This window comes from Nipponia nippon, unplaced genomic scaffold (assembly GCF_047370975.1).
Source record: "Nipponia nippon isolate SJK-2023a ecotype South Korea unplaced genomic scaffold, ASM4737097v1 scaffold_4, whole genome shotgun sequence".
Classification (NCBI taxonomy): domain Eukaryota; kingdom Metazoa; phylum Chordata; class Aves; order Pelecaniformes; family Threskiornithidae; genus Nipponia; species Nipponia nippon.
Genome location: NW_028262358.1, coordinates 6,508,867 through 6,532,718, shown reverse-complemented (window position 1 = coordinate 6,532,718; position 23,852 = coordinate 6,508,867). Strand labels below are relative to the sequence as shown.

Below are 23,852 nucleotides of genomic sequence, written 5' to 3'. Positions count from 1 at the left end.
GTTTACCCCATTATGTGCAGTTTTTGCATGGGCAGCAGTGATCTCGGAATAGATCCCAAATGTGTGGGAATCAGCAGGGTCCCACATAATGATTTATTTTGATTTCCCTCACCGCCATCTTGTATGGGGGTGTTCTGGTTTTGTTTTGGGTTTTGGTTGTTTGGTTTTTTTTTAAATTACAAAGTAACATTCGAAATTAAACGCATTAAAGCTGCTGGTATTTTAAAACACAAACGTAATCTTTCTGAATACAGAGAGGATCCAGCACTATTTGGCAAGTGCTTTGCAAAATAAATCAGTTAGAACGTGCCCCCCTTACTCCCATCGAACCAGCCCAACACCCTAACTTCTTAGCAGGGTTGATCTCCCGTGTCTGCATTTCTTGTAGCTATTTGCAGATTTTAAAATACTCTATTTATGTTCTACTAACTTCCAAACAAACTGTCCCCATCTCTCTCTAGAAAGGCAACAAAATGGCTCAGAAGACAGCAGTCACATCCTGCATACCTACGCCCACAGGCGCACACAGCAGTAGTGCATATACTTAAGCTGTCTCTGACACACATAATTTTCCTTATTACTAAGTACTCGTCTCTTCCCTTTTCAATGCCTTTAAAATCAAAGATTTATATGTGCATATGTACATGTAGGAGAAGAAAGAGGGAGGAAAATAGTGCGGGAATTGCTTTGTCTGCCTCCGCATCCCTCCAATTAAAGTCTTGAGTGATCTCTCCAGATTCAGGTCCATACTCAAAGCCTGTGGAGGTTATCAGTTACTAGTGTGGCACATAGAATTTTTTGGAGAATAATTGTCATCTATATTTCTAGATTTAAAGTGTATTTGTAATAAGCATGTCATGTGGCACAGGCATCTCTCTAAGGGGGTGCTTTACAGTTTGCCATGCAAACTCTGGCATATTTAGTTTTCTTCAGAAATTAAGGATGTATTGTATTAACCCATGTAAGCTAATAAAATTTACATTTCTTAAACAAAAATACTCATTACTGGTTTTTGATTTACCATTTTCTGTTATATACAGTAATATCACCAAATCTTCAAGGAATATTAATCAATTATTTTTCACTCTGTACCTTTACGTCAAGTCCATCTGCTTTTCATAAGATGTGCTCTATCAAACCACAAAGTGCTGTGCACGATCTGTAGTTTCTTTTCTTGCATTTGTGTCAATCTGGAAAGCTGTAGCAGTCTCTTGAGTTTGGCAGCTGTGTGTTTATGCTAAGGTTGCGAATCATTAACATCCTAAAAGTTTTAAGATTTCTTTGAGATAAGCCACCTTGGTTTTTACTTAGCTTTTCCAGTTTTTTCTCTTAGTTTCTCACTGTTGAAATCAGGCTAGGTATTTAATGAAGGTGATTTTTTTTTTTTTTCATGAGATGTTATACTACCTATGAATTTTGTTCTGTTGAGGAATAACATTCAAATATCCTTCCTTGAGATTATTTTGATATTTCAATTTCTAGCCTAGACTAAGAAAGGAGGAGAATGGATGATATGAAAGGAGTCATTAATTGTGGATTTGTAGAGCTGAACAGAAGTTTGTCTTTTAGTTGGACTTCAGTTTTTAAGCAAAACTTGAAATAAGCTAGCTGGGCAGTTCATTCAGCTATGGCACTTAAGAATGTGAAAAAAAACTTTTCCCTATGACCACCTCAAACCAACACCGACATGAGGATTTTGATATGTTGCACACAAACTGTTGGTGGAATTGCATTAAAAGTCTAGAAATAAGTGATATTTTATGAACCTTTGTGTCTTCAAGCACTCTCATATCTTTTGGTTTTTTTCCTCTCAAACCTGGATTTCCAGATGGCACTGGTACAAACACAAAAGAAATTACTGATTGGAAAATATAATGTGGTCAAAGGAAAATTTCTTACCAAGAAAAGAAGGCTTTGCCTTCAGAAAAATCTGGGTGGGTTTTGTTTCCACTGTCAGCGTGACCATTTTATCTTATGGGAGTTGTGATTCCAGCTGCTTGCCGTGTCCCTTTCCTTCTAGTGAGCCTTGCCCTTCAAGCGGGTAGCGGTGCACTGTGCTTGCTCAGCCTCAGGGAAAGCCTGTGGTGTATCATAGGAAACGGGGGCCGACCAGAGGAGGAAATGGGAAAAAGGGGAAATGCCACATTTGAGGCAATGTTCTGTTACAAATGTCTTTTTTTTTTCTATAGAGTCAGCTGCTACATCAGGGATTTGGCATGCACAAAACTTAACAAACAAAAGTGGATTGTTCTAATAACAAACTGCATGAGATCTGAGCCTTTCTTTGAATTATTTCAAGAATAATTAATCCTACAAAAGGCAATTTCCAAAAACATCAGAGAAATGCAATACATTAAACTTATTTACTTAAGTCATTTTCAGCCAGCTCCTAAGAGACCCTGCATACAGCGGAGGAGGATACAAAGACAAATGCAATGAAACATTTCAATATTTCTATCCTTTAAACTTTCCATTTGGCAAAAAGTTCCAATAGTTTGGGTTTTGATCTTTGTTCAAGACAAAAACAGATGTCAAAACATAGTGACTTCACCGCAACAGCTTATATTTTTTATCAGCTTTAATGGCTTCTGGAAGTATGATCTTCTTCAGATAGGGTGTATTCTTGTCAAACAGATGAGAATAATACCTCCATCAATAGCGTCGTTACTTTCTTATATATTTCTTTCCCTTCTTAAATAACCTTGTATTTGTATGTTCCCATGCTGGTGCCTTTTCCAGTGTGATTATTGCTCCCCTTCAGAAGGCTTTGACATTGCAGAATGATAGTGCTGTCACAAATACTAGAATCCCTGACCGAACAGGATTGGAAATGGTCAGCAGATTAAAAATGTTTGCTTGAAGCTTACTCTTTGGTTTGAAGTAGTGGGGGGAAATATTTGCATAAATGAATTTTTAATAGATACTAAAAATAAAAAGCTGCTCAAGAAAATATAGCTTGTCTACATTATAATGTGATTTTAATTATGCAAGCATTTATGTTCTTTGTGTATTTTGACTTAGGGCCATGTGAGACACATGAGTGAACTGTCACTCATGCAGAGTTAATTATAATTTGTCCATATAGGGAAAAAAACCCTGTGAAAATATGATAACACTTTTCATCGGCAGTAAACACTTGTTGTTGTTAGTCATTTGAGAAAATTATTCTTAGGAGACTATACAAACTCTGTAGTTCAAAGTGTTCCCTGAAAAGAGGTGTATTTAACACATGGCTAGATCCACTACGGGAATAGATTTTGTTGACTAAGGACTGTATCCTTCTGTGCCATAACATTTATTTAATTTTTTCTTTCCCTTGAACAAGAGAATATATTTTGATTCAGTGTTTGGCAATCCAAGCCAGGTTATTTAAAATAATATTCACTTGGAATGTGCTGAGTGTAAAATGCTATTTTTAGAGTAGTTACTTTTATACAGCGTCGCAAATAGAAATATTTCGTTTCCCATGTGTAATACAGAACCAGTTTGTAAAGCGTCTTTAGACTTTGCACTTCTCCTTTTCCCAGGTAAGTGGCAAATAACTAGTTGTCACTGACACATGAGTAACAAATGGATAAAGCAAGGATGGATTCTGAGATCTATAATTTTTAATAATTTTTAAACTAGCTACAAAATGTCAATCACTTCACAAACTGACAGGAGACATAAGGAATTTCATATTACATGCTGTAAATGATATTTATCTCACAGTTTATCTAGAGTTCATTCATTTAGGTTTTTTTATTATTTTTTAATTAAGTCAGCTACTAAACATCTCAGCGATTTGGTGTGCATAGCTCTAGGTAAGCAACAGAGAACTGTACCGATAACAAACCACATGGGGATAGCGACTAGTAAGAGAGAGCCTTATAAAAATTACATTTCTTTGCACCATTTCATATGGTAGTCGTTTCCTCCAAAAGATAGTCTTCAAAAGCAGCAGACAAACCCAATATATTACACTTATTTCTTTTTCTTTGACATATTTTCAGCCAAGCTTTTATTTTGCTGGCAATGGCTAAATGGTGAGTGCCAAATCCCTCTTTTTTTCATAATTTAAAAAAATGATTATGATTAATAACTATATATATATCAACAAGAAAAAAGTGGCACAACTGCAAACTTGCTGGTATAACATAGTCCCAAAAGAGTCCGAATACTGAGCATGCTTTTGTTGTCATTGTTGGTGTGCTACTGCCATGGGAAAATTCGTGTTTAAGTAGGAGTCTAAAAGTCTATTTAATCCTCATGCATAAATGCATAAATCACATCACTTTTTAGTGCAATGCTTGTTATAGTAATATAATTCCACATTGTCTAATCATGAAATCATAACAACAGATAATGGCAATGAAGAACCGAAGACAGCAGGTTTAAGTGCTTAAACATCATGATACCCAAAGACAGGAGCATGGCAGTAGCTCTGTGGAATGTCACAGTTTTACAAGAACAATACTGTATATTTAAAGGTTAACAGCACGTTTAGCATTCCAACAGTGTTGTCATTCAGCAAACATCATTTAAAATAAAAAAGAGAGGGGAAAAAAGGAAAGGAATCCAAAACAGAAACAAGGAAAGGAAAAAATCCCAAAAAACATCATAGTGAGCTATAGCCATCAAATCAGCACTATGTACAACCTTTGGAAAGAAAGATATCTAGAAAAAAATAATTACAAGTATCATTTTTGGAAAGCTGACGAACTACACAGGACAACATTTACAATGGGGCTGATATGTGCATGTGTGCAAACCTAGTAGGTAAATACCATGATAAAAGCATGAAGGTACTGCCCTGTCGGACAGCGTTAAAAGGAAATGCACTTTGCTGCATTTAACCACTGCCCAGCATCTTTGTTGCACGCTGGTTGGCTTCATCAATCCTGGTTTTGTTGGAATCAGCCTAGGGAAACACAAAAGAAAGAAACAGATGATTACAGGGTGGAAAGAGAACATCTATAATGCTTTGTGGACACTTCTCTAGTTTTGGCTAGGTCAGGAAAAAAAAAAAAAAGTTTGAAAATACCAGAGAGCTGTTTTTATAGTGGTATTAGGGGCCCAAAAGGAAATTATAGATTTGCTGATTTTGTGATGCTTCAGGTAGCCTTTGAGCAGAGCTTTTGCTTTTGTATTCAGCTTCACTGAACTCTGGTAAATGCTGTGCCAGATCTGTAGCTGGTGCTATTGACAGGGCTACTGCTATTGATAGTAATGGGTGACAGGATGAGAACTGATGATGTGCGCATGGATTTCACTAGTGAAAAGCTTTAATGCTCTTCAGTGGACCTGGACTCTGTCCTAATTTAGATCACCAGGCATGCAGTCAAAACTAAAATTTTGGGCAGTGTACTGGAGAATCTCTGGAGCAGGGCATCATCTGATGTAGGGAATGCTGATAAAGATAAATTTATTTGAAAATACATCAGTCTGGATCTCTTTGCTGTATATGTGAAAGGAAGGGAAGAGGTAGGAGTGATGCTGCTGTTCTTTTCTCTCAACAAAGTTCACCAGTGTAGTTGCAGGACAGAGTAACCTCTCTCATTGGGCATAAAGAGGAATTAAGAAAAGGCAGGAATTCTACTCTTATTTGAAGCAATCAAACTGGAATTTAGTCCAGTGTAGGCTGAACCGTTAACTTCACTGTCTTCCATGGGGTAACGTTTGCCATGCTCCTAAAATGCGGTTAATAAAACAGCACCACTTGGGAGGTTTAGGAGTTCTCTTTGAGTGGGAAGACACTTTGACCATGGCTTTCTGTAGCTCTGCAGAAGTTAGTTTTGGAGACAAAGACATTGTTTTAGCTGACAAAAACTGGCAAATCTCCATTCAAGCCCATGTTGCTATGCCAACTTATGCTAGCAGAGGGACTAGATAGAAAATGTTTTCAATTTTTGAAAATCAGACCTGTGGGAAAGGTGAGAATTGTGTTACTGCTTTAAAAGCATGAACTCAAATTGCAAACTCTTTTTTGTGGTTTGATGGCTGTGTTTTGTTAGCTTTGATGATTGTTCTGGGGTGCATCCAAATTGCACAGATTTATTTTAAATCTCCAATTTGCAAAGACAGAACGGTGAAGCAACTTTCCCACATACATTTAAAAATCCTTTAAAAATGATTATACTGATGTGCAATAAATCATTCTTAAATATCTTGGGCTTTTCTCCATAATTGTTTTGGCAAATGCTATGTAGATGTATATTTTTAGTACAGTAGCATGTGCCAGATCCTCAGCAAACGTAAATCAGCATAACTACTCATTATAAGCCACACTCCTTTATTTTAGCCATGAGTTTGACCTTGTCTACCGCAGTGTAGTTTTGCGTGCTTTAGCCAAAAGACTACCTAAAAATAAGTTAATGGCTTTGGAAGCAGTTAAATTTGTCATGAAATACATAAATATTTATTGAATATTGATGAAACATAATATTCCTAAATAGGAATACTAAGATCTAACTCTGGTGGATGATGTTGCATCGAAGTCAGTGGGAGTCTTTGCCCAGACCTTCCCACCTTGGTCAAGACAAAATGCTTTGAGCCCTTTCTGCTTTCTTCCCAGCCTTCTCTTTATGGCTTATTTTAGGGCCGGGGTCTTCTCGTGATGATGTCTGGGCCATTTGACCTACACATCGCATCATCACTTTAGTTTTTGTCCCGTTCTCTCTGATCTGAGGGAAGGATAAAGCCTTGCTATTCTGATTGCTGTGGCTAGATCAGATTACGTTTCTGCATTATGAGATTGCTCTGGTTTGGATGCAGACATCCAGTTTAACATAAATGCTTTAGGAGCATTTGGGTTAACTTTGTGATGCATCCTAGCTTTTGCAAAATGTGCCAGCCAAGGGTCTTTCTAATGAGCATGGCTGATCAAAAGCACAGTGCTGCAGCTGGTCAGGAAAAGAAAACAACTCCAGCAATGCTGTATTGCCTGCCACCAGCTAGGGACGATGGTCTGTTGCCATATTTCACTGCGAAATGGATGTGTATACATTTTTGTGGTTTCGGTATTATCCGGCTAACTGTCATTTCTGTCTTTTATAGAGGATTTTCCTAATACATTGTGTTTCTTTTTCTAGTATCTCATTACCGTGTGTCCTTACTCTGAGAAATTTGGCAGTTTTTCACTAAGACTGAAGACTGTCTTGGTTTTGTGCTGCTTTCATGACGACCCCTCTGTGTACACTGCAAGTCCATCTTTCAGAAATGTGTCACTGGTCTTTAGCCAAGGGCTCTGCCTGCCGAGGCCTGCCTGTGAGGCTGGATTTAACGAATCGCGTTCTCTTGCAATGTTGTTTTTCTGTTGCTGTATGAAATGCCTAACTCTATAAGAAGACTGTATAGATGTGAAAGGCTAGTCCCTCAGTTAGCCAGCTGCTCTCAGCATGCACTGCCTAGAGATTTGGCCTATGTGCTTCATGTGCACAAAGGGCACAAAGGGTTTTCAAAATCCAGATGTTTGCAAGCCTGAACTGATAGGAGAACAGTGACTTGTTAGGCTTTCTGTAGTTTGTGACAGTATCCTGCAGGCACGGATAGGACACGGCTGATTTCCATCCACAGGGCATGTCTCCTGCCACTATGTTAAGTCATGAGTAGGGTAGCGGGTAACATGTAATAGTGCATTTCCTCATACTTGCTCTGAGAAAATAACGTGTGTCCTAGACTTATTATTTAAAGGTAGTCATGATGTAGGCTGTATAATCTTCCAGTCCTTTCTCACGATGTAGATAGATGTGCTGCTTTCTAGTGCTTTTTCATATGAATAACAGCAATAAATCCTTCCCCCCATGCTCCTATTTTTCCCAGAAGTATAAAATTCTGCAGAACGGCATCACAGCAATACTGTGCATTTTCCAGTACAGTCTGTATTGGGTTTGCATGGCAAGGTTTTGGTATGAGGGGGGCTATAGGGGTGGCTTCTGTAAGAAGTTGCTAGAAGCTTCCCTTATGTCCGATAGAGCCGGTGCCAACCGGCTCCAAGATGGACCCGCCACTGGCCAAGGCCGAGCCCATCAGCGATGGTGGTAACGCCTTTGGGATAATGTAGGAGGGACCCCACGCTGGAGCAGGGGAAGAGTGTGAGGAGTCCTCCCCTGAAGAGGAAGGAGCGGCAGAGACAACGTGTGATGAACTGACCGCAACCCCCATTCCCCGTTGCCCTGCGCCGCTGGGGTGGTGGAGGTAGAGAAATTGGGAGTGAAGCTGAGCCTAGGAAAAAGGGAGGGGTGTGGGGAAGGTGTTTTAAGATTTAGTTTTTATTTCTCATTACCCTAGCCTGTTTTGATTGGTAATAAATTAAACTAATTTCTCCAAGTTGAGTCTGGTTTGCCTGTGACAGTAATTGGTGAGTGATCTCTCTCTGCGCTTATCTCAACTCACGAGCCTTTCATTATATTTTCTCTCCCGTGTCCAGCTGAGGAGGGGAGTGATAGAGTAGCTTTGGTGGGCACCTGGCGTCCAGCCAGGGTCAACCCACCACACAGTCAAACTAACAGATGCAGCTTTATAAAACAAAAGTTTGACACAAAGCCATGTGCTCTACTGTGTTATGTGATGGTCTCTCTGACAGAGACGAACTTCCCACCTTTAAGACAACGTGTACTTCCCTCAGTGCTCTCTGGAATCAAACTCCAATAAGGAAAGCTATCTGAGTGAATCCCTCAGTGTGGTATTTTCTTTAATTTTTTCACTAGGTTAATTGACATGAAAAATAGGCATGGGCATCCTGCTTGTGTGAGAAGGCTTGCACGTGTAAGAAGGCTCAAGAGTACAAGCTCTACCACTTCAGGTCAGAATTAACTCTAAGCAGCACATAGGAGTCCTTGGGTTAGATTCTCAGGTTGTGTAAATCTCAGCGGAAGTCAAGTGTTGCATTGATTTTACACCAGATGAAGATCTAGCCTCTTATGTCACTTCAGCCTGGCTGTGCCTGTGCCTGGAGCTCTGCCAGTACGAATGCAGATGGCTTGCGGATCTTGGGATCTGAGGATGGCAGTGAGTTCCCAGCCGGGTTTGGAGGGTGCTGCTATCTGCTTCAGAAATCTGCAATGCAGGTCTGGCACTGGAATGGTGCTCTCTGCCTTTTTAGATGGTGATTTTACAATAGTAATGCTGAGCTTTGGTATTTCACTGGGGCCATGTGGGGCCCAGTTATTTATTTATATATATATATGCATATGCACACATATATATATTTTTTATATATATATGTATATGCACACATATCTATATATATACACACACCAAGAGAGCTGCTAGATCTCTGTCCTAATGTGGTAGCACAACAAGACTGGCTGCACTGTTACCATATAGCAAAGCCTTGCTTAATCCCCATCCTTTTTTTGGGACTGGTCCTCCAAACATGTGATCCAATTCTGAATTGCTCATGGAGTTTCTGAGGGAAGGGAAAGTCCAGGAAGGTTTAAAACTTGCAGGGCATTCAAACCCAAGCCTCATGGTTCTGCATAGCTCAGGGCACTTCTTTACCAAAGCTGTTGAGGAAGGAGCTTTGATTTGTGCTAAGGGGTCCCCTTGCCAGCTGTGGTCTGGCGAACCCAACAGCGTGGGTTCAACCCAACCTGCGCTGGATGGTGCTGAAGATCTACAGCAGCGAGCTCTGCTTTGGCCCAAGGATTTGTAGGGAGAAGAGAGAAGAGCTCTGGCAGCTATTTCTGTCACTTGTCCTTCTCCGAGCTGAAGAGAAACTGCAGCATGCACAGGCTGTGCTTGCAGAAGGGAAAACAGAGCCCCTTTTGGGGTCCTGTTAGAAATGTCAGCTCTTACCTTCTCCATGATCCTGTCAATCTGGCGATTCTGTGTGTCGATCTCATTGCCCATGTCCAGGGCCATGTGACGTAAGTTGCCAATGATGCCGCTGACCTGCTCGAGGTTCTCATCCATTTCATTTTCCCGGGCATCATTTGTTACCCTGGAAGCAAAAAAAACCAATTCTTTGAAGCAGAGACAGAAGAGGTTACCCCTGAAACTCTGATTCACCCAAAACCTCCCCTGCATCTTCCTTTGCTTGTCACCTGAGGAGCATGCTGCTGCGCTCAGCTTTGAAAAAAAGCCATTAATAAGTAGCTAGCCTGAAAATCATTACATGCTTATTTTTTGGATGTTGGGCTTAATTGTCTGGGTTCATCCCTGCTCCATTTACACTGCTCGTGTCTGCCGCTCCCAGAAGCATTGCTGTCTGAGCTTTTCAGTACCACATACTGCACCTCTCTGCTAGCAATGGTCCTTCTCAAACAAAGAATGGAAAGGTGCTCCATTTGGACCTGTGTGTGGTTACAGTATGTGGGAAATGCTGGAGAGTGGTGGAATTGAAGCTATACCAGCTCCCCTCCTTGAACTACGCATAGCTAATGCATGCTGTCCAGTCCTCATACACTTGGGACTCACTGAAATATTGGGGAAGAGCTGCTTCAGCTGTGAAAATCCTGACCTAACATCCTATTTAATTAAATGTATTTCTGGTAAATGAGAGAAGCAGCTTCTCTCTAATTTACTGGCTTCAGTAAAGATCCTTTGTCTCTCATTCTTAGCACCTTCTTTTTCAGTTGCTTGGTTTTTACAAGAAAAAACTTATGCTTGAGCCAAGGGCCAGTTCAAGTCTCCAGTGACTGGAAAGGCATGTGGTGACTGACACTGAGAAAAGCAAGGTCCGTGGGTCCCACTCAGAAAATCGCTACTTTGAGCCTCTTGTGCAATTCGTGTTCATGTAGATGCCAAAAGGGCGCTATGGGCTATTTGCAGAATGATTATGGTGTAGCATAACTTCCTTCGCTGCTATTCTGTTGTCATGCCCCAGCCTTCATTTTGGTGGGGCTGCCATCCAGAAATTAAAAAAAAGTGAATGGCAGACCCAGCAAACTTAAATGGCAACTCCATCCCACGCTCCAGATTGCATGACAGCATTGTTTCTGTCACACTGATTTCCCTTTATCACAGCAGCCAAAAAAATAAGTGGATAATAGTTTTTGGAAAGATAATTACTTATTAATCCAGTGTCCTTAATCTTCAGAGATCAAAGCTCTGCCTACTGGTATGCCTTTATCCATTCAGCTGATAGCATTGTCATCTAAATACATGCTCTCTAAGCACTGTAATCAGTATGTACTTATTGCTGGATCCCTATGTATTGCTGAAAGTTTGCAGTTTGGTTGCCATCAGTATAGCTGTGTGTTTCAAACTGGCTTTCATTTGCGTGCACAGGGGTTGCCACTAAAGCATCAATGTTTCTCCATAGTTTGTGGCTTTGCAGCAGCTGAGGAATTGGGGCATCATTCCCTGCTCAGTGAGGTTTTCTGGATAGTCACGAGCAGGGAAGCGGTGTACCTCTAATTGAAAGTGTGCTTCAAGTTCTGCACTTGGCTCGGTGCTTTGGCAGGGAGCCTGAGGCTTTTTTCTTTTTGAAAAGAAAGGAAGGGGTGCTGGATACTTTGGTACATCTTCTGGCAAGGATGAATAACGAGCACTACATGTCTTGAGACATAATAAAAAACTAGTATTTATCTGACACCTCATTTTTGAGGCATTTGACAACTGTCATTAATGAGACCCATAATAAGGCCCCCAGGAAAAGTGCATTGATCGTGCCAGGGAGCTGGAGTGCAGAGGACAGTGCTGACTGGCCGTGACAATCTGCAACCTCACATTGCTGCTGTGAAGTAAATAAATAGATATTATTTATTTATTTTTTTTATTGCCCAAATCTGGGAAGTCTCAAGGAAGAATGTTTTAGAGTCACATTTTCAAGCATCTTCTAGTTCTCAGAGTTAAGATCCTTACTTCCAGGATTTCTGGCAACATAACCATCCTTTGCACGAGCCCAGACAAGCACCCTCAGGGCCAGGGGAAGTCAGTGGCTACAGTAAGCCTTTAGTACCTGTCTTAATCGCCGTCAACCTAAATCTGAGCACCCACCACTCGGTGGAAGACACTGGCTCCATCGCATCACCCAGCACCACTGAAGGAGTTAATGAGCATCACAGAACTCATGACCATATGGAAGAAATCTAAATATATCTGTGATGAGGAGAATAGAGAGAAAACAGTGGATAAAAAGGCTCACCTGCGGATAAAGCCACCACTGATGGCCATCTGCTCCCGTTCATCTACGACACGTGCAGGCTGGCTGGCTACAACACCGTCCTGATTATTGCCCCAGGCTTTTTTGTAAGCATCGCTTGATTTAAGCCTAGGCAAAAAAGATGATGAGTAACAAAGCATCAAGTGGACAAGGACAAACGCAAAAGTCTTTACTTCTCCAAGCTAAAAGCTGAATCAAGCAAATGAGTTTTCAGATAGAGGGTCGTTGATTGTATACCGATATATCATAACCCTGAATAAAAGGAGGGGTTTGGGTTTTGGTTTTTTACTTTACTGCCACAACAACTGTGATGGTCAGAGGTTTTGTGTCCAATAGGGTGAATTGCAATTGTCAAGTCTACAACACTGCACACAAGTTTTTGGATGTTGACTTAGTTTCCAGAAAGAAAGAAAAAAAAAAAAAAAGGGAAAAAGAAAAAAGAAGAGAAGAAATACAGATAAGTAGAAAACATTGTTTCATTTCAGTGACACATACGTTTTGACAGCAAACACAGAGAACGTACTGGCAGACAGACATAAAAACAGAACTGCCAAGTATAGTGTGTACATCACATCACAGCAACACACCCTCTTAGAGAAAAACAGATTTAGCTAGATTTTACCATGCAGAAGATTGGGCTTCTGTTGATATTTTTTAACATGTATGTGGCATAATAGGCATTTAAAGCCACTAACCTTTCCCAAGGTGATTTGGGGATGATTTTATCAGAAAATTCATAGGGTTCATTAGCTTTTTCAAATAATATATCGGTACTTGAAAATAGTAATCATACATCGACAGATGATGTACAAACCTTTGTCCACAGAGACAAAAAGTAAAATAGGCAGAAGTGAAATGAGTGCAGGAGAAAAGAAAAGATACAAGCAATCTAGCATCAGAAAGGGAAATTTTTCTACATTTTTCTTCATGCACCAGCTACAGGCATGAATAAGAAGTGAAGCATTCTCAGTAAGCACAGTTGCCCCAATAGTTCATCATACTCTTAATGCATCAGCAGTAACAGCCTTCACAATAAGCAAGACACAGGCAAAAATGGATCATCACTTCCTTCAGGAGGTTCAAACCACAGAACTTTAAAATAGCCTAGCAACTTGTTATATTTGTTGTTTATGACAGTTACATTAGCTTTCAGAGAGCCATTTTTGACTGAGCTGCCGTGGATAGAAAATTAAAATCCAGGCATACCTTCAGTGGCAGAGTAGCATGTGCAGCTTATTTAGGGTTGCTGTCATTGGAGTCGTCAGATGAGATTGAACACTTTAACAGGAGAGTGTGAGTGTTTGGGGTCTATAGGTATACGTTCTTGATTTTACTCTGGAAATGGAGCAGCTTCCAACAAAGCTGTTGGGAACTGCAAATCTTCGTGGTTTCCCTGTTCTTTGGTTAGCTCCAATCAGTCATATGAACAGCCCTGTGGCTTGGATTTTGGGGGAGAAACGGAACGTGCTTCTGGGGATTTGGGAAAGGCCACAACAAACCCATCTCTGGTGTTATGTTCTCTCCGTGACCCCTGAAGCAGCTCAGCTTCTATGGAGCCTGAAGATGTGTTGCATGCTCCAATACAGAATTAAAATGTAGATGAAAAGAGGATCTCTCCTAATCATCTGTTTCATTGTTTATTTCCTATTAAAGTTTGTGAAGACTCAAAAAGATGATGGTTGGCTTGTTTGTTCTTAGTTCTCTGAAACTGTACCTCAGCGTTGGCATTTCCAGAAATGAGTGAAAGTAGTTCTCTTGCTGCACATACATTTACAGGTTTTTGCCTGTTCTTTAGACCTGTGCAACTTTGAGAGTGAGACAGTCTCTGTGTTTGAGGTGAATGGTTTTATACAGCCAGAATTTGTTTTCTTGTGGACTTCCCATTAAAATCAACAGGTGGAGTCTGGGTCTGCTCATGGTCAATAGCAGTTGTCCTTTTGAATGCAGTCTGGTCAAAGTTTCATGCCATGGGCATTTTGGGTCTCCTAAGAGTGTAGGATCAAGCCTTACATTTTGCTAAGGCACACAGAGTTGTATGTACTCTGTATATCAGACTATAGTTATGTGTGAAATGGTTAATCTTTTTTAATTATATGCCATTGATCTACCACCAGCCAGAAGAGCATTAGGGGATCATGGTGATACTGATGCCCAGAACTGTATGGATTTCTCTCCCTCCTACACTCCACTTCTCAGAATATCATCTTATTCGTACCAGTTGAGTCCTGGCACAGTGATTCAGGGAACAGTCTCTAAAAGCATTGTTCATCCATACTCTTTTTCTGAGCGTGTTGACTGATTAGCAGTGCTAGTTTATGAAATCTGGCTGCGAACTGCAAAGGTCGGAATACTGCCTTAAAGCAGGGAAGAGACACCTTTAAAAATGAACATCCCTCACATCAAATGCATGCAGTATCTTTCTGTTCTTGCATCTATTGATTTCATGATGCTGCAATCCTAATGAAGTGGTAAATGTCTTAAGGCCACGTGTCAGGTGCTAACCCCATCCACGTCACAGGTCTGGCTCTCAGTTCTGAGCAGCCTTTCCTACAGTACAGAACTACTCTAAAAAATTATGATTCCTGCAAAATACCTCATAATTTTTTGTACTTCAAGTGTGAACTTTTGATGTAGGTGTTATGCCAGGTTTCTCCAGGAGAAGCAAGCCAGGACAGTGTTCCTCCTTAAGTTGCAACAGCTTTTAGAATGTGGGAGATGTAAAGTTTCTGCTGCATACTCTTGTACCTGCAGCTTTTCTGCACTGGGTCCTCTGGTGCAGGACAGCAGGGCTAAAGCCTGTATCAGAGCTGATACCAATTGCAGGCAGTCCCGCTGAAAAAGGCTGTGTGTGTGTGTAGCTCTTTCCATTCCTCCTTGCCTCTCTCCCATTCTGCACACCAAGGCAATAGTACACATATTCTGGGCAAAATGTTTACCCCACAACCTCCTGTGTTGGTACACAGGAGCAAAATTGACTTTTTTAGAGCTGAGGCGGTATCTGCATTGTGTCCCAAGGGAATTAACTTCAAAATAAATGGTGACTGATAAGGCAGAAACACAGTCCTACTGTCCTGATTTCTGGCAAAATACCCACTGAACTCCATGACAGCTCTCTTTCCTTTGCTCTTGATAATCACGGTAGGATCAGGCCCTGGCTGTGAACAAATTATCTGTGCCACACAGAAAGGGAGTATAATACTACACAACCACTGCACTCTGCTTTGTTTCCTGCACAATCTCTGGCCAACCATTTATAAATACTTTCACTGTAACCTGGTTGCATGCCTACTCACTGCATGCTGGATTTGCCATTCCTCAAGGACTTCTGGTCGGTCCACTTTGTCCCCAATTTTGTACACCCACATAACCGCACATCACATTTTCATTTGGCATTTAAAACAAGCTTTGCGTTACTTGGAGGACGGTTTCGTTCAAGTGTGATGGCATGCAAGCAAATTCGATGCATTTCAACATTTCTGCTTAGTGTACGTGCTACCCAAACGAGAGAAATTTGGCATGACGTGTTCAGGTTTTCTCAAATTTGTTGCATATGGCAGGATGAAAACCATTTCAAGTGGGGTTCCAATTGTGAAACATCACGTCTCTTTCAAGATGTCATCAAGAACTATTTCTGTTGAACAATGTTGTGTGATTTTCATCCATAATTTCGAGTAATATTTGTTATGACTTCATCTGAATTTTTTCAGCTTTTTTGTTTCGTTTATTGAACTTGTTTGTGAAAATACGTTTCAAAATTTAGGTTCTCCAGGAACAAGGTAGCCCCAGTGTTTTTGTTTGCCAGCAAATGGAACCACTCAGTACACTTTGTGTAAAATGTTGAAACTTTTACCATTAAAAGGTGTCGACAGTGAAGCTTTCACTGCAGTATGCCTGATTTTAGTGCATCTACAGTAATTCCCAGTCAGTTGTCTATGCTATGAGATGAATGCGTTTGAACCAGAATCGTTCTTTCTGCATGCCACATGCTCATCCTGTCCATGTGCCTAGCAAGGATGAGCTTCACAAGGCCTTTGGGATCAGCCTTAAGTGCTCAAAGAGATGAGGCAGGCAGCACCTACTTGTTACATGGACAGACACAAAGACCACAGAATTTTCCTAGGTCCGTCAAATTCTTTTCTGCTTCTTTCATGTCCTTATTGATTTGGTCCATTCCCTCTTCGATGCGTTCCAGTTGTTCTGATTAAACACAAGTATTTTATCCCCACAGAATGAAGCAGATGGAAAAGGACAAAGAAAAAAAAGACAAAAACTTCAGACATTCACTGTGACAAAAAACTGGACACCACATAGCAGAGCCGGTACCCAGTACCTACTTGTTACAAGGACATATGAAAAGGCCACAGCATTTCCCTAAATCTTTTAAATTTTTCTCGGCCTCCTTCATGTCTTGGTTGATATGGTTCATGCCTTCTTCAACACGATCGAGTTGTTCTGGTCAGGACAAAGGGATGACAGTGTGGAATGAATTGTATTTTTGTTTGTTTGCTTTTGTCTTCAACAGAACATGAAAAATGACCATGTAGAACTGAATTAATAATGACATTACAATGCATTAATCTGAGCTGATGCATTGTTGAAAGGATGTATGCCGCACTGGATGCCGAAGATGTTTTTTACTAATATGGGAAGCGTAAAACAAAGGAGGAAGATGTTTGAAATATACTAATTTAAACGAGATGTAATGATGTAGAAAGGAAGGGTTATAAAGTTTAAGGTCCAGAAACATAATACAATACATCCACTTACTAAGACACCAATGACATCCAAGAGAAAGAAAGATAGTGTTATTATTTTGCATTTTTGTATGTTAATACAAGAGAAAAGGTGTCTTTCCATGGGAAATACTTCAGTTACTTACGCTTACAAATGCCTTGGAATTAGGTGATTTTGGGCAGCGTAATTGCTTTGATTAGTAAGTGAGCGAGCCGGTAGTAACAGTACCAGAGATGGAGTAACCTGTTAAGAGCCGTGTCCAAGTACTCCTTTTTCCAGAGGCTGAGGAAACTGAGACCTGCCACTTTGATTGGCATTGGATATTAATCTCTAATCTGAGTATGGCCTCAGGGCTGGTTTTCTTTCTGGTATGGATGCTGCAAATCAGGAGTAACCCCAGTGAACACAAAGCAATTGCAACCGCTCCAGGAGGCTGATGCTCAAAGAGGACTACTGGCTGTGACGTTCGTTGTCTCTGTCCCCAAGGGATCTTATGAAAAGAAGCATTGGGTGAAGACTCATGTTTGCAGTGGGGTCACTTCTGCTTTGCTCCAGGGCAAGTTACGAAGCACCAAGCCCAGTAACCAGCCATATATAGACACTGTCTCTCTGCTGGCATCAAACAGAATTTGGCTTATTTCCACCTAAGGCTGACGCTGATGTAGGTTTGCTTAGTGACTTGGTAGCTCAGAATAATTTAATGTGTTGATTTCTGCACTATTAAAGCTGGGAAAAAGGGTCTAGAGGAACAGAATGCTACAATGTAAAATTGCAGGAATGGATCCTCCGCTGATATAAACAGATATGGATCCAGTGGGATCAAGGGTCTTATGTGGAGTCTGCGGTAGCGACAGCATTTTACATGGGTGGAAAACATCACCGTTTGTTTCATGAAGGATAAACCCAAATAAGTATTACACGGGATGAGAAAGTTACTTGGAGTGGCATTTCAATCTATTAAAAACTGTAACTGTACCTAAAGAGGCAAAGTAAAGCAATCCCAGTAAAACACAAATACATCCCTATTCCCCCTATTGAAGAGAAAAAAATATAAACACAGAATTAGACCTCAGAGGAAAGGAACTAAGAGAGCACTGGTTATAGGAGGAATTTAATGTCACCCCTGATGTTGACTGAGTCTTATCCAGAAGAAAAAAAAAAAAAAAGGAAGGCATTTTAGAAAAAAAATTATGTGCATATTGACGTCAGTGCAAAACTCCTCTTGACTTCTTTGGGAACACGAATAGGCCTAATTTCTTGCTTGGGTTTCTAATAACAATTGAGGTTTAGATTTTCAAAGCTTTCTGGGAGATTAGGATACCCAATTCCCATTAAAATTAATTTGATTTAATTAATTTTAACAGGAAACGGGCATCTCACCCCTAGAGGGCCTTGAAAATCCTGGCCTAAATTATTCTAGCTGAAATAGTTTGAATATTGAACTTGTGCACTTTGTTTAATTCTTGCGTGAGGCTGGGCTTTGAGAAGGAGAGGTGCCATGTCAGTATTGTGAGCTGCATCTGCTTTTCAGCTGTCCGTTCTCATTCTCCTCAGCTGGATGTGCCTGTCTCCTGATACCACAGGAGTTAGTGATCCCAAATCCAAGGATACATTTAGAGCATCAGAGTTATCCGGCAGTGTCTTCTGAAAGGGGCACATATAATGTGAGCAAAGGATTGGGAACCTAATAAAGTAACCTGAGAGACAGACTGCATAAGTTCTGCTAGATAAACCGCCGAGCCAAGAACCAGAAATACAAGGTTGGATTGTTCTAATGCACATTGTAATTTTACATTTTGGTTGGAAGGCTTTAGCAGAAGCTTTGGTTCGTGTTTGTAGCCACAGATTGCCAATCTCATCAGAAATGTGAGTATGTGGTAGAAAGTGATACTCCTCTAAGCGCTCCTGCTCCTCACTAACTCCGAGTCCTGCCTGCTCCTGCATAGTCGGGCAACACTGGCTCTTGCTCTGGGAAGCAGCTGAGCGAGCTGGCTTTTATGCTGGTTCATGCAGCATGATGAGAATTGCTAAATTTCTGTCGCCGATTCCCACCTCCTGCTTGTGAAAGCTGTGTTTGCAGAGCCTAGCTGGTTTTCAGGGCTCTCGGTTAAAAGAAGGCTATTTCCACATGTGTATTTTGACACTGGGAGGGACAAGAGGTATTGACATTTCTTCCACTGATTTTGCTGCTAGTATTTCTCTAACCTTGGCTGGCCAGTAGAAAATGCCAGGTAAGACTGCAGGGATCAGTCCTAGATCTGGTACCACAGGTGGCTTTCAGTCTAAGCATGTTTCCTTGCTTAGAGGCAGATTTTCTGAAGCCAGATACGTAGCAGGGCCTTTTGAACTTTCTTTCCCTGTTTCCTAGTCTGCCTGAATAGATGAGAGCTAATTGAAGAGTATATTTGACATGACTCAAAGACTTTCATTTAAATTATAGCTCTCTCCAGGAACCTGACTTAGTTTATCCTGCTTCAGGATTTGTGTGTGATGCCTATGCCTGAATAGAAAAGGGACCCACAACTAATTTATCTTCCATTAAAGGAAACCTCATCAGTGTAAAAAGCCCATGTCATATTTGTAGCCCAGAAGTCTAGACAGCTGGCTGCTGGTCCTAAAACCATTTGCTCGTTGTTAATGTCCTGGGCTGGATTGTTAACTGGTTTAAATCGACATAGTTATGCTGGTTTCATGAAGCAACACCGATTTATACCTGTCAGAGATCTGGTCCCACAGGCAAGGAAATAGATTCATGTGGCTAACCACAATTATTGAGGCATAAATATTATAGAAGTTAACTTAATGGGGTCACTCTGGATTTGTTTTGGTATAACTGATATTAAAATCTGGCCCAGAATGAATCACTGATGGTAAGAAATCGGATGGCTATCAAAAGGTTAATTTAATGTCTGTTTTCATAGATCTTCCCTATTCCAACTTTGCGTATTGTATTAAAGGTTTTAGGGAAGACAGTCTGCTGGCACATACTGCCATGAACGTACGCAGATTCACACCTACAAAGCATCATGTCCTTTATTTCTCATTTAAAGAAGCACTTCAAGGTCGGGCTTTAAACATCTTTTGATAGTTTGTTGCAGTATTCTTTGAATACACTGCATCTATATATATGAGAATTGGTGTTGTCTGGAAGCAGAATACACAGCAGAGGTATGTTTCATTGAGATTTCCTTCTTTTTTTTTCCAGGAAGCTCTGCTAATTATTAGCTTTTTTTGCATATTGATACCCTTTTATGACTGCATATGTCACCTTGACTCAAACATAGTGGCCATATATCTTCTTCCAGATCTTACAGCAAACTAATGGTTTTAGTTTGGTTAGGGTTTTTTTTTTTACCTGTATCGTTATACTTATGAATTACTTCTGTATTAAAATCATAGGCAACTGAGGGACCATAAGCTAGTCCTGTGAGTTTTACCATAGCATTGTGGCCATTTGCCAATGGGTCTTTGCCAGGATCTTCTGTAACAGCCTGGCAAATCCCTGCTCTGTGACTGATCCGGGGAAGTGGCTGGGAGAAGGAAGCTGTAGCAAGGGCATCCCTCAGCTGCTCCTGTGGTCTCTTGAGCAAACACAGCTGCAAAAGCATCTTAACACAGCATTGGATGCAGGACCAGGACAGGGCAAGTGTGGTGTTGCTCCACCTTTGCATCCCCATCTGTAATTTATAACAAATATTCCTTAACTAGTGTCCAGGATCTGGGGCCTGGGATTGAATGTCAGTTAAATGCATTTGGAGAAGGGAACTTGCTCCTGTGCCTGGAGTACTGTGCAATGAAGTAATTTCCACCAAAGACAACTTTAATTAAAAAAAAAAAAAAAAAGAGCAAAAAAAAAACCCAAACAAGGAAAAAGGATGTCTAAGAACACATTGTAATCATAATTGCATGCAAGCAGGCTGAATTTGAAAGAGTGTCAGCAGATTAACTATTTCCAATGATACTCAGTGATCCCATTTTCCATAAAGCAGAATCATATCAGAGCGCAGTACATTTCTAGGACAGCCTTTTCAGAAATCCTGAGTCTGACCTAGCTTCGCTCTGAAAGGCATTGCTGAGCACAGGTACAAATGAAAGAAAGCTGGTGGGGAGTGCTTGTGAGACCACGTGTAGCTGTGCTAAAAATAATAGTAGACAAGGCACAACCTGCTTGTAGGGGGGGTTCGTTTTTCTTTTGTTCTGCTCTACACTTTCAACATAAATAATGCCATTTTCCCTGTAGAATCTGGAATAGTTGATAGTTATCTTTTTTTTTTTTTTTTTTTTTTTTTTGCTAATTAGCAAACCATTTCTGACTGTAATCAGCTCAGCTCATAGGTGTTGTTGGAGTGCCTCTAGCAACTCTGCTTTTGGCATCTCACTGCCTCTCAGTTTTTGTGGCAGCTGTTGAATAGGACATAAGCTGGGGAAGGGGCCTGTGCAAGGGGCCATAATTTTGCTCTCTGATGGAAAGGAATGGTAATTATCTTTGTATTCACCACAGTTGTTTCTCCAGTGCCATAGAAACAGGTCAGCCATAACTCATACAAAACTGTAAAACCTGCAACTCATGCAAAAACCGTAGAGGTCAGCTAGCATGGGCACCACCATTTGGTGTCAACCCTTTTGCTTGTAGGGTTGCCCAGTTATTCCAAAGTTTAACTCCATACTTCTACTTGATCTAGGGTACAGATCTGCTGGGTAGATCAAGCTACTCTCTGCATTCTCTGGCACTGCTGGTGGTGCATTTGCTGTTGGTATGGTGCAGGGAGAAAATTTCAATTGCATTGACATTTTCTTTGTGGCTTATCAAAGTGGTAGATATTCCTCTATCTTGCCTTGGATGAAAAATAGCTGTGCTGCTACTGTTGTTATTGGAAAAGTTTCTCCCCTCCACCCTATTTTGAATACAAGAACAAAATTCTTTGGTAATACACGGTATGAGGACATCATCATACAAAAAAAGGTCCTTGAAGGTCCAAATCTCTCTGCCTGCTCATACTCCTAGGTGATGGGTGTTTCCTTTGCAGGAAGAGAGCTGCCACTCTGGGACCCCTACTATGTCTGCAATTCAGGTTTATCTTCATATCCCCACTTTGTATTATCAGTTTCAATTCTACAGTCTGCTTTTAACCAGCATGCATCCAAATGTTAACATTTTTCTAAGCTAGCATGTTTCAAAGACATATTTAATGAAGCAGAGCAATTGCCACTGCTCAATAACCCTTTGCAGCATTAAATTTTTAGTGTAAAATGTAAATATTTTAGTTTAAAGCATTATGTACATATCTGTATTTAAATAATTAATTAAGGGAGCTTGACTCGAGGCCAGGTTTAAAAAAACGTAAGCATTATGGATGCACACAGGGTCTGGGAAAGACTTTCTCACTCATGGAAAAAAACCTCAATCAGGAGAATCTAACCTCTTAGCTCCTTCCTGTGGGTTCCCCCGTGGAAGAACTGTGTTGAACTGGTTTGGGTGACAATACCTGGCTCAAAGAATGCTAACTCTTGGTGTTGCAGAGGGACTACTCCAAAAGCCCACTCAGATTCCCAGTGACTTCAAAGGGCTCTGGAGGAGGTCTCTGGTTTTTATGACAGTCCCATTCTCTGTGAAACAGGAGTAATGAAAGCTCTTGTGAAGCTCCACATCTCTGTAGGGTCATAACAGGCTCTGTGGTCTGCTGCGCAGCCAGCTGTGCTAAACGTTTAGGCAACGGGAGCTTGCCAGACTGGCTTTATTGTATAAATACCTGGTATTGTAAAATTACATTGACTTCTTTGCTTTTGTGATCCCAAAGACTTCTGCTTATTGATATCAGAAAATGAGTTCTGCTTTGCGTTATTTAGATTAAGATTGGCTCAAAGAAGTTTTCCTTGTAAGGTCTGTTTAACTTCAAAGCAAGCAATTTTGTAAGGAAACCTAGAAATAGAGCTTCAAGCAACTGCAGAGATTAGATGTTCTGCTTGCCACCCGCTGGAAAGATCAATGTCATGTTTTTTGTCTATTTAACACCTAATAATCTTAAGTGACTTGTGCAGTCAGCTGAAAAGAGATCACATGGCAGTGTTGGCAAATTATTTCCTTAATCTGATAATCTGCAGAGACATCCATGAGTTGCACACATTGCGCTAATTACAGAGGGTTCAAAGTCATCATTAGCGTATTTTGCTCAATAATATAATAAGTCCTTTATCGCTAAAATAAAAAAAAAATATCAGGAATTATTACAGCTGCATATGGCTAAAATGGATAAAACTTAATTAAACATTTAACATAGTACAGTGGTTACAATATTCCAGAGTTTGTAGCATTGTTAGGCTGTTTTCCTTGAGAAACCCACACTGTATATTCACAAGCTTAATTTAGTGAACCACTTAAGGCATGACCATAACCAATTTAAAGAGGCTTTTAAATTGTTGGATTCTTTCCTGTAAGTATCGACTAACTGCACCTCTGGCCAGACAATATACATTTTGGGTTTTACTGTCAATGAGAGTTTACTACAGAGTTCCCTGAGCTCCAAAGAGGTCAGTGGGTCCAGTCTCAGCTCCTCGGCTCACACAGACCATCCTTCCTAGCGTGACTAGAGAGTCAGTGGGACAACTGATGCATACAGGGGGTTAGCAATGGTAGAACTCCAAAGTAAAAAACAAAATTCAAGGTTAAAACCAAAATAAAAACCCCTAGCAATCTGTGGAAAAGTAACAGTTAAAGAACAGCAATATACTTTCCCAAGAACAAACACAAGGGAAGTTATAGGAACCACTAAAGTTTCTGCTGCTCTGCCTGTGAACTACATTGCAAGACACACCTGGGTATTTACAGACTTTCTCTGACAATATTTGTGATTTATTTTACCTGTATAATTAACTTCTGAAACAAAACACATTATTTAGACAGGTGCCATATCTGTTTCAACATAAGTAATTTCTGATTTTATGTATTCAGTGATAGTTCTTGTACTGCTGTTATTCAGAAAAAAAACTTTGAAGACAAGAAAATATTCTCCATAATTTTTTTCTTGTCAAG

At 40.5% G+C, this 23,852-nt stretch overlaps 1 protein-coding gene across 2 annotated transcripts in view; it reads right to left on the bottom strand.

Annotated features, from left to right (window-relative positions):
• Positions 1-3,586: 3,586 nt before the first annotated feature.
• The window catches only part of SNAP25 (synaptosome associated protein 25), a 66,620-nt gene continuing 46,354 nt past the window's right edge, over positions 3,587-23,852 (bottom strand). Inside the window, exons 5-8 of one of the 2 annotated variants that reach the window (XM_087776468.1) lie at positions 16,423-16,540; positions 12,071-12,196; positions 9,778-9,922; positions 3,587-4,900 (exon numbers count right to left, since the gene is read on the bottom strand). In XM_087776468.1, the coding sequence (XP_087632594.1) occupies positions 4,832-4,900; positions 9,778-9,922; positions 12,071-12,196; positions 16,423-16,540 (458 nt within the window). In that variant the 3' untranslated portion in view covers positions 3,587-4,831. Of the gene's footprint in view, positions 4,901-9,777; positions 9,923-12,070; positions 12,197-16,167; positions 16,286-16,422; positions 16,541-23,852 lie in introns of both variants that reach the window. The other variant, XM_087776467.1, reaches the window with a different exon arrangement.